The sequence below is a fragment of the Sinocyclocheilus rhinocerous genome, unplaced genomic scaffold, assembly GCF_001515625.1.
Source record: "Sinocyclocheilus rhinocerous isolate Xijiao unplaced genomic scaffold, SAMN03320098_v1.1 scaffold851, whole genome shotgun sequence".
Classification (NCBI taxonomy): Eukaryota; Metazoa; Chordata; class Actinopteri; order Cypriniformes; family Cyprinidae; genus Sinocyclocheilus; species Sinocyclocheilus rhinocerous.
In genome coordinates, this window is record NW_015624573.1 from 1,113,717 (window position 1) to 1,124,315 (window position 10,599).

Sequence of the window (10,599 nt, forward strand, 5' to 3'; positions counted from 1 at the left end):
TCGTCAAAATAGTCCATCTGCATTAGTGGTTCTGAATTTTATGAAGATGGACTATTTTGACGATGTCTTTCATACCGTATTGGCCCGAATATAAGACGACCCTGATTATAAGACGACCCCCCTTTTTCCAGATGTACCTTTTGGAAAAAGGCTTTTTAAAAACCAAATCTTGTTTTTTCTCAGTAAAACACATTTTGTCTTCAATTATTTTCATATTGCATATTTTTCCTATTTTAATTTTTGTTTTGAAAGTATGGTAAAAACTGGTAAAATGTACCAACAAATCACATTTAAAAAATATACACTTCTTGATATACCATAAAAAAAACAAAAAAAACAGGTAGCCCATCTGAATTAGGACATTGAGGCTATCCATCTAATAGTAGCCTACCAAAATCTTATGAACAGTAGAAGTTAAATCTTACTGTAGTCGTCAAATCTTGGTACTGTCTTACGTTTTAAAATCACAAAGGGAGTTTGGTCCCAGCAGGCTAACCTGACAGGCACGACTCATGCAGCTGTAAGGTTTTCTGCTTCTTTTGTTTTTACTCGCGATCTTTACAACACGCATTACATTACGTATTTCATGGCACACTCGTTTTATGCGTATTTGGCGCCACCTAGTGTTGTGGGTGTATTATTGACATGTCAAAGTCTAGACCACACTACCGTTCAAAAATTAAAAAAGAGAAAGGAAATTACTTTTTGTTATTCAGCAAATATGCATTACATTGATTAGGTAAAGACTTTCACAGTCACAAAAAACTATTTCATTTGAATAAATATTTAATTTGAACTATTCATTAAAGAAACAAAAAAAATGTATCTAGGCTTCCACAAAAAATATTAAGCAGAACAACTGTTTTCAACATAAACAAGATAAGCATTTTAGAATGATTTCTGAAGGATCATGTGACACTGGAGTAATGGTAGCTGAAAATTCGGCTTTGCCATCACAGGAATAAATTACAATTTAGAATATATTACAATAGAAAAAAGTTATTCGAAAAGTTGTAATATTTCACAATATTACCGTTTTTACTGTATTGATAAAATAAATGCAGCCTTGATGAGTGTCTTCTTTTAAAAACATGTTTTACCACCCACAAACTTTTAACTAGGTAACTAACCAATAGTACATATATAACATAATATATATAGTACATATATTAATAATATATATGTATTACTATATATTAATATATATATAGTACATATATTGTAAAAAATGAAATATAATTAGTAACAATAACAATAATGTAACAGTAAAATAGTATATTTGATACTTTAAACATGTAATTCATACCATAATATGAAATTTAGGTCATACCGCCCACTTAATGCACAGCAAATTTATTCAGAGTAACTTGATTAATTTAGAATTCTATCATTATAATTATTAAACTGCTATTTTTTGTTCTCAATTAAAACAGAACATCTCGAAGGGTTTTAGAGCAGATAAAATATTTAAGACTTCTTTCTAGTTCATGTTTCTGGGCTCCTGCCTGAAAGAGACAAGAGCATCAAATGCTGTACTGAACTGTATCGAATGCAGTACAGGGCAGGGCCTCTCTGACATTTGAAGACGATTCCCTTAACAGTAGTAGTAGTAAAGTAATGCCGTTTTACCCCAGTGCCAGTTGCCTTTCTTGAAGCCCTGGGGATTCACCTCACTCCTGTTTTTAACAGTACTGTCCCCTTAGAGAGAGAGAAGGAAGTTAAACACCACCACCACCATCAGCCTGGCCAAGAGCTCGGCTCTACACCGCACTGGCCCTGGCATGACAGCCATCTCACACACACACACTCATGGTCTGGAACTCTGGAGTCTACCTTTGAATCATAGGAGTTCTGAGACTGACTCTGCACTTTTAGTTCCAATTTCGATACATGAAGTACTTCCCAAAAATGGGAGTGATGTAGGGTGCAGTTCGGGTTGACGTTCAGCCTGGCTGTTGCGTACAGATCCACGAACGTGAACAAAAACATGAACTAGCACACTATGTACGAATGGGGGGAGGGGAGGACAGAGGGCGCGATCTGTGATGTCGTTATACACAAGACTGTGTTGTGGGCTACAGGAGCTGATATGTCAGAACAGAGTCCTCAAGGGAAATTTTTAAAGAAAAGAAAACAGGAACAGAGAAAGACAGCGTACCCATGAGTGTTAAGAGTGTTAGGGACATAGCCGAAAGATGTGGTACAGGGTTAAAATGACAAGCACAACGGTAGCTCCTTGTGAGTGTAACCACAACCCCACATGACAGCATATCCAGGTTCATTTTATCAAATAACATACTTTCAAAACATCTCAGGCTTTTGTATGTACAACATATATACAAACATGCTTTCTTTACACACCATCATTCCAAAAAGCTGAATTGCGACACACTGTCATGTTTAAGACGAGGTTAAAGGACATTAAGACTTACTGCAGGTGCCCCCACTGAACATGGGCAGAGTCTGGAAAACCATTTTATGGAACAGGAGAGCAACAGGTTTATATTCCAGCTTGTTCTTCAGCAGGTAGCTGTAGTAATACACATACCTGCGCTGGCTGGGAATGGTGACCCCCTGAAAAAGAAAAAGGAAAATGGCTTAGTAACTTACACAGAAATACTTGGCAATGCAATCTAGCTGTGATACCTCATCATCGACGCAAAATCATAAATAGAATGCAGATCCAGTGTTAATTTTGACAGCAATTTTTAATTTAGTTTTAGTCATAGTCTTTTGACTAAAATGCCATTTAGTTTGTGTCATATTTTAGTCATCTGAATTGTTTATATTTTCGTCAACGAAATTAACACTGTGCAGAACCAAACCGTTGTACCTTTTTATCTCTGGTCCTGACTTCCCCATAAAAGTCCAGTGCCTCTTGTGCCTCTGAGAACTTCCTGCGATGCAACAGGTAGGCGCATATCATGACCCCTGTGCGGCCTTTGCCTGCCTTGCAGTGGATAGCCGCCACGTGGTTCTCGTCTTCGGACAGCCACTGGTCGAGATCCTCGCAGAAGGGCTTTATTAATTCCAACTGTGGCGGGTTATGGTCCTCGAAGGGATATTGAGCCACTAAAGACAAAAAAAGTTCAGATTCAGTACTCGGTACTAAAATCACCTTTAGAATCACCTTTATAGTCCTTCAGAATAGGTCTAAGAATGAGAACGTAATGATCGAGATTACACCGGTACTGATATCATGAAATATTGATATGTTAATACTACACATATAATAATATGTCAAATAATCTGGTCGACAATAAAACAAAGTAGGTGGCAAAACTGGACTCTAATGCAAGTTGCCACCTGTCATGAAACAGAAAAAAGACAATGATGCAGCACGTAGCTACTACTGAGACACAAAATCATGTCGGAAAAGATGATGAAAGCAAGACACACTACCGGCATCTGAAAAAAATTTGCTCTCCGATGTGGGAGTTTTTTGGATCTTGTAGAAAAACGAGATGTTAGACAACTTGTTCTGAAGGAAGTGTTGATAAGCAGTTATTTTGTATGCTTTTTGTAGCCTCGCTTCAGTCATACTTTGAGGGCAAACCATAGGCAAGAAAAGAAAAAGAAAAAAAAGTAAAAAATGTTCAATATTTAATACCATTATTGTGAATTCTTTTGGCCACAATAATCATGTAATAAAAATCTGCTACTGTGAATGGTCACTAACTAAAACAGACATCAAACCAGTTGCTTTTTGTGTTTTTAATAAACAGCAGAACTCATTTAACGGTTTTATGTTAGGAAAGACTTGACACCAAGTGTTATTGTTTGTCACTGCATGTGATTAGCACAAAAATCTTTACTTAACAACTTCCCGTCAATAATCATCAATACCAAACCATCTCATTGAACAACTGAAGCAGACACTGAAATCAGTATGATCAGTTATATGTAATGTTTAATATCAACTGCGAACTTAAGAAAAAAAGTGAATGTTAATGTGCCACCCCTCATCACTTTCTAAAATCCTGTATCAGTCTGAATCTACAAAAAATGCTGTGCTTTATCACACACAAGGCGATTTGTAGTCGATTCTGACCACCCAAAATCTGTAGACTGGCTATGACTTTCCGCAATTAGCGCAGACTCCTCCAGACTGCAAATCTGGGCAAAACTTGTGTATTGTATTTCAGCTTTAAAAATCAAATGGACCTGTTTATGTCAGCTAAAAGAAAAGAGCTTATATCTTTCATTCAGGTGTAATTAAAGAGACACTGCGGTGAAGTACTTATGTCATTCACTACTTTCCAGACAAAAAACAAAAGCCCTAAAAGCTCCAGTTTAAAAATTAAAATGTAATACTGTAAAATGAAACTAGATGTACTCACCCCTACAATTGAATTTGGATGCATCGTAGTGTCTCTCAGCACATCTGGAAGGAAAAGCACAGCTCTGAGCACCCAATATTCTTACAATAATCACTTATATTGTGTACGTACTCAAATATAACAAATACTTACAGATTATAAATTTTATAATGATTTTTATGCTTCGAATCTAGAAATCTGGAAAGAAAACAACAACATATGAGAAAGACTGAAATGACAGTATTTTCTTTTGGAGATCGTGATTAATTCTAACTTACGAAAACACTTTATTGTCAATGTCAAATATACAGTGGGATGAACTAAAAGAGATAGGACTTTTTTCCAAATGAACTTACCGAACCACATCATCTATGTTGTTTCTGTAGACTCCCTCCAACCTTTCGGCAGGGAAGCCCATGGCAATTATGTTGGGGTATATGTCTGATATGCTTGTTAAGGAAAATAAGGTGACTGTACAACACTTTACAAGACTTACAAGTTAAACTTATACTCGCAAGGAGTAGTTCACCCAAAAGTGACAAGAAAAAAAACAAGATGACAATCAAAAAGACAAAAGACGTCAGACCGTAGGCACAGGAGTGTCAGCACTTTCTACCTACGCAAGCCAGGTCAATCTGCTTTACAATCCTTACCTACACCAACCAGGTCAAAGGTCACCAAGCAGCCACTGCGCTCAAATGCAGCTCACACTTAATCATGCAGCTTTTTGACAAGGCAAGACAATGTCTCCTTACAGAGCCTCATTCTCATCAATTCTTTCGCTTTTCACTTCCCTTGCTCGCTGTGCATCTGCAGGCATTTCTACTGTACACTCTCGCTACCATGATGTGTGCAGACTGGGGGAGGTTCACACCTCGACCACAACACGGTGGAGAAAGAGGGAGAGAAGCAGGGCTTCTCTGTTCTGTTCATTTCCTGTCGTACAATGTCAGAATAGAAAGCCAGAAGCTTTTTAATTGGATGAGTCACGCTTATTTTTAGCCCAATTCCTTTAAAACGGTTAGCGACTCATACATCATAAGTACTGTTAAAGAAATCTAAAGCACTAAAATAGCTGGTGTTCAAAACTAACATACCCACGACAAACCACAATAGACCAGAAAAAAGAAAGGAAAAGGTGGGTGAATTGTATTGTACATGTACATGGTGAGTGGATTGTACATGGAAAGGAAAATGTCACCTCAATGACACCTGAAAATAAGACAATGGCGAAGAAAGCGTTTACAAGGATTCCCAAAGCACAGCGGGGCAATTTATGTCCTTCTGACAACAAATTCAATAATCAAACTTCTAGCAAACAACCTGATTGTCTAATCTGTAACTGCAACAGATTCCCATGTTTAACAAGCCTTGAAAACACTTTTAAAAAAGGCGAAATCCACAGCTTCCTCCATGTCAGAGAAGAATGATCAGGGCACACAGGCAGGACAAAAGTAGAGATACACTGATAAGCTAATATTTTTTTTGTGTGTGTTATGGCAGATAACCGATCAAAATTCTATATCATTTTCTCTGAATACATTTTAAAACCACTCATTCAATCATTTAAAACCAAGCATTCATTGACATTCGATGACAATTTTCTTGTGCACATTTTATGTATATAAAAGATGGAATGTCAATGTAAATAAAATATACAATCAATCAAGGCACGTTCTTCACATGTAAGTAACGTGCACCACAGACAACAGAACAAGGTATCTGCATTGCATCCCTCTCTTTCATCAGCTGCTAAGCAATATCTCAATGTCAGCCGAGCAATGTACACACAGTCACACTGATGGAGCCAGCGGTTTTAACATGTAAACCATTTCCACCCAGATTGCTAAAACACCCTCCACCCTTCTGAACATAGCTGCATGAAAGTATACTGAAATGACACTTAAACCACACACATAGACTAAAAAAAAATCTCAGAAATCAAGCAAAGGCGAAAGAAAGTAAAGCTGCGACTTTTGAAAACACAAATGTAACATGAGCAACAGAGAATACGGTCATTTAAATAAATATGTCTGATGAAGAGACAGAGGCATTAAAAATCTGCAGCTCTGACAGCTTGTATGACATTTGACCTTTCCCAGCATGCTCAGTACGCCAGTGGTGTAGCTTTGCAAACCAGAGGTGAAATTTACTGCAGCAGGGGAAAAGGCAATGGTGGACAACCATGATCATCACAGAGCTTAACAATGACCAGCAGGAGTTTCGACTATTTCGAAAAACCCCAGAAGTTAGGATTTACCGACCTCACTTAAGAATCGGATAGATTACTCTTACAACTTGTCATCTCATCCCATTTAAACATGCTTGTCTAAGACAACATTTACTGTCAAACACCTGACCTGCCACACTTCCTCAAATCTACAAGGCTTAGCAGCAGTAATGTCGAACCGCTTGCTGGTGCAAAAACTGCACAAGAACAATCACATCTGCTTCATTCTCCGAATTGAGAAAGTTAGACAGACCTTACCTACATCCCCCTGCACTAATGGTGTTTGCACACAAGAGCCAGATTGTTAAAACAAAAGGCCAGATGAAAATGAGGAAGAGGTCTAAATGCTGAGAGCAAATGAAGATCTATAATTCCTTCAATAGTCATGATGAGTTCACAATCAAAAGGGAATTTCCACCAAACTTCTGTTTTTCTGTGCATGTAAATGCGTACGAACAATAAAATATTCCTTTTGTTTTATGGATTAATATTACATCAATATCTAGGCCAAGATGATTAATCAGCTGACATTTGGACATTTTGAGAGTCAGTTTAGTTATGTCAGATTCTAATTCAACTGACAGCTTTGGCAATTGTTATTAAAATTCATTAAAACTGAAATGATTTGTGAGTTCATGAGTTGAGCGTTTTTCAATGCCTGATATCGGTCAACCACTATTATAGATATAATAAATAAAATGTTTATCTTTTGGACATCAGAGTCGTTACAATAATTTATCACTTGCCCACAGCATTTGGACTTGATGACAAAGCAGGTTACATGCTGACCTGGACACATGACTGATTAATCACCTTTTTGATAGGCTAAAGATGTTTGATATTTTCTTGGACCTTCTATGGAGTCACAGGGCATCCTGGCCAACTCAACTTCTCTTCACATGCATGTCAGGAAACCAATTGATTCAAATATTTCTAAGAATAGCCAGGTTAGAACACACTCCACACTGCATTATCCATTAAGGTCACTGAATAGACCTCTCATTTTTGTACATGATCAATAGTACTGTCATTAGCTAGTAGAAGAAATCACGGATTTGTCAATACAAACCGATTTGTTCAATCTCTTCAGCAAACTGCTGTCACTGTTGTGCTAAGCTCATATAGACGCTGTCAAGCACACTTTGATGTTCAACAAATTGACAGAGCATCTCACACTTTATGTAAAATTGGCAGTCTGGAAAGACTGTCTGCCATTACAGCCATGTAGCTGTCAAACCCGACATCTGCATCCTACAAGAGAGGTTAAAAAAGATATTTCATTATTAAGACAGTAAGAGCGTCATGACTAAGCATTTTAAAAAGGTTCTGCCTAACATATACAAAGACATTAAAAGAAGGAAGCCATGTTGGGAAAGCGTACCATCATTCTCACAAAGCCCTATCGTTTACAAGATATGACACACACATACATATAACATAAAATATATATAAAATAGAGCAGAAAGTAGCTCAGACAGTAAATATGAGTAAGGATACAAGTTAAGTCCAAATCGAACCCATCTTCTTGATATCGCCTCTTATTCCGACTGACTATTTCTTTAATTTTTGCAGTCATTGCCATGACAGCAGTTCAAAATACTTCAGTTTTATTCCGTTTTTTTGTTAGAAAGGGGGTTGTGTTTGCTCGGAATGGCTCTGCGTCTCTCTCACCCTTTAGTTAGTGTGTGTGTGTGTGTGTGTGTGTGTGTGTGTGTGTGTGTGTCCCGGTGGGTCTCGCGCAGCGGGCCGGATTACAGCTTCTCGCAGACGGGCCTCTATCCGTATCGGCCCAGCAGGCCCGACTCTCCCGGTCCCGATCGCTCAGTCCTCCGAGCTGCTGAAAATGTCCTCCGATCCCGCGGCCCGGTCAAACCGGAACGCATCCGATATAACAACAACAATAGTATGGCAGAAGTCTGTGTGTCCGGCGCGCGCGCCGTGATCAGGTCCAGAGAGAGGAGCGAATCCTCTCCATCTCCGCGCGAAGAAGAAAACACACAGGCGAGCCTTTCCCGACTAGCATCGCCCGCTAGCCACCGCTGCTAAACCCCCCCTCAAAACCCTCCTAACGAATGATCATCGTCGTCGCTGGATGGCCAAGTTGGTTCCGTGAAAAATGACAACTGACAGTCTCCACCTGAACTGTGTTAGATATGCGACGGTAGCCTTTGGAGAAGCGTGACGGTGTGCGGTTTATCGGCGGGACTCATCTCTCCTCAGGGCGCTCCGCAGCTCCGCTCTCAAACTGCCATCATGGCTTCCCACGGAGGAAAAAAGAACGTAAATCCGGCACGTTTACCCAGAGAGAAAAAAAACATATCTTACCGCCACGAGCGGAAATAGTGCGCGGACGCGTGCCGTTTGGTGTTTAAATAAGCGATACGAGCAGTCGCTTTTAAAAAATATCAGCCGAAGAAAAAAATTAAACCTCTACAACACGCTGTGTAGAAAGGAAACGAGGCGAGTTCCCAAGCGCGATGGTAATTAAGCGACATTCGCGTTGAAGGGCGGAAGGATACGAATGTGAGGTTGTGCGCAGTGCTTCTCCCTGTCAGAGCGGTCACGTGCGCGCACGGTGTCGGTACATTGTTTCGTTCCGTGCAGAGCACTGGTCTCTCCCCCACATACATCCAATAGATAGAGTGAGTAACCTATGTTTTCGTAGATGATTTTACCGCGGAGTCTGTGGGCCTCACGGGCCCCTGTGATGGTACTCTGGGGGTCTACAGAGAAGATATCTAAAACATATCATTTTCTTGCATTCTCGTTGGATTTATAACTATGAACTCAATTCTAATTTTATAACTAATGTAGTGGTTCTCAACCATTTTGACACCATTGTCCACAACAGAGCCCCCTTAGTAAGGATATGGATTTTAAAAAATAAATGTTTTATTCACAATTTATACACAACAAAATATGGTGTAAAATGTATTCATTATAAAATTCATTATAAAATGTCGATGTAGCCTACATAAAGTTTTAGATGTATTTCTGGGTCTAGAAATCACACTTGAAAAAAATTTAATATGAATTATTTTAAGTGATCTTAAGGCCTCTTGGAAGTTTGCTGAGGCCCCCCACCCTCCCTGGCCTCATGGCTGAAAACCACTAAATTAATGACCTGTTAAGCAATCATTGCTATATGATTATTATTTATATTGTTAAGTAATGTTAAAAAAAAGTATGTAAATGTTTATTAAAAATTATTATTTAGAAAATAATCTACTGCATTTATAACTTTTTTTTAGCGTATTACAGTTAGTAGGCCTACTTAAAACTAAACACTACTACATGAAACATCTTAAAAATTTAGGTGCAGGCCAACACACATCTAAAACAACAGTGCTTTAATCTTAAATTTGCAAAGTATTCATGAACCAGCATACAGAAAGATCAAAAGGCTGATAAGCTACATTCATATTTCTCAAAAAGCTTCTGAAGATGTTTCTGAATAACATTTATTTTTATAATTTTAAAAAAATATTCATACTTTTAAATGATCATTAAAATTTTTTTTTTTTTTTTAATGTTCAAACTTTTATCATCAGTACTATACTTAAATATTTGCAAATTTGAGATTAAAGCTCTGTTGTTTTAGATGTGTGTTGGCCTATTGTAATATTAGACTTCTAGTATGCATGAGTATATTTATAGTTTCCAATTGAAATTTTTTTTTCTGATGGCACATGTAAGGCCATAGGAGCTGGTTAAAGCATTGACACTGTAATAATTGACCATGCGCCACCTGTTGTACACTACACTACAGTATTCCTTGCTGTTTAATTAATAAAGGCACCTATTCACTTATTCTACTTTCACGCATGTTCACTCTTAAAAATAAAGGTGCTTAAAAGGTTCTTCACAGCGATGCCATATAGAAGAACCATTTTTGGTTCCACTAAGAACCATTCAGTCAAATGTTCTTTAAAGAACCATCTCTTTCTTAACTTTTTATAATCTGAAGAACCTTCTTTCGCCACAAAGAACCTTTCAGACAAAACGTTTCTTCTATGGGATCGTGAAGCACCTTTATTTTTAAGAGTGTAT

The 10,599-nt window shown here is 38.1% G+C and overlaps 1 protein-coding gene across 1 annotated transcript; it reads right to left on the bottom strand.

Annotated features, from left to right (window-relative positions):
- Positions 1–1,579: 1,579 nt before the first annotated feature.
- LOC107744570 (phosphatidylinositol 3,4,5-trisphosphate 3-phosphatase and dual-specificity protein phosphatase PTEN-like) lies at positions 1,580–8,842 on the bottom strand. Its single transcript, XM_016558289.1, has 7 exons — positions 8,047–8,842; positions 4,676–4,760; positions 4,473–4,517; positions 4,341–4,384; positions 2,834–3,072; positions 2,433–2,574; positions 1,580–1,698 (listed from the first exon to the last, which is right to left on the bottom strand). The coding sequence occupies exons 1-7, from the start codon at positions 8,129–8,131 to the stop codon at positions 1,595–1,597; spliced, it is 744 nt and encodes a 247-aa protein (XP_016413775.1). The 5' UTR covers positions 8,132–8,842; the 3' UTR covers positions 1,580–1,594.
- Between the last annotated feature and the right edge of the window lie 1,757 nt (positions 8,843–10,599).

What these genes read in the sequence shown, in the direction of transcription:
- LOC107744570 (XM_016558289.1), bottom strand. Translation starts at nt 8,131, where the DNA reads ATGGCAATGACTGCAAAAATTAAAGAAATAGTCAGTCGGAATAAGAGG. An exon ending in GTTCGATTTGGACTTAACTT is followed by an intron (nt 4,761 to 8,046) that starts GTATCCTTACTC and finishes CAAGCATATCAG; the next exon opens with ACATATACCCCAACATAATT. An exon ending in CATTATAAAATTTATAATCT is followed by an intron (nt 4,385 to 4,472) that starts GTAAGTATTTGT and finishes TTTTCCTTCCAG; the next exon opens with ATGTGCTGAGAGACACTACG.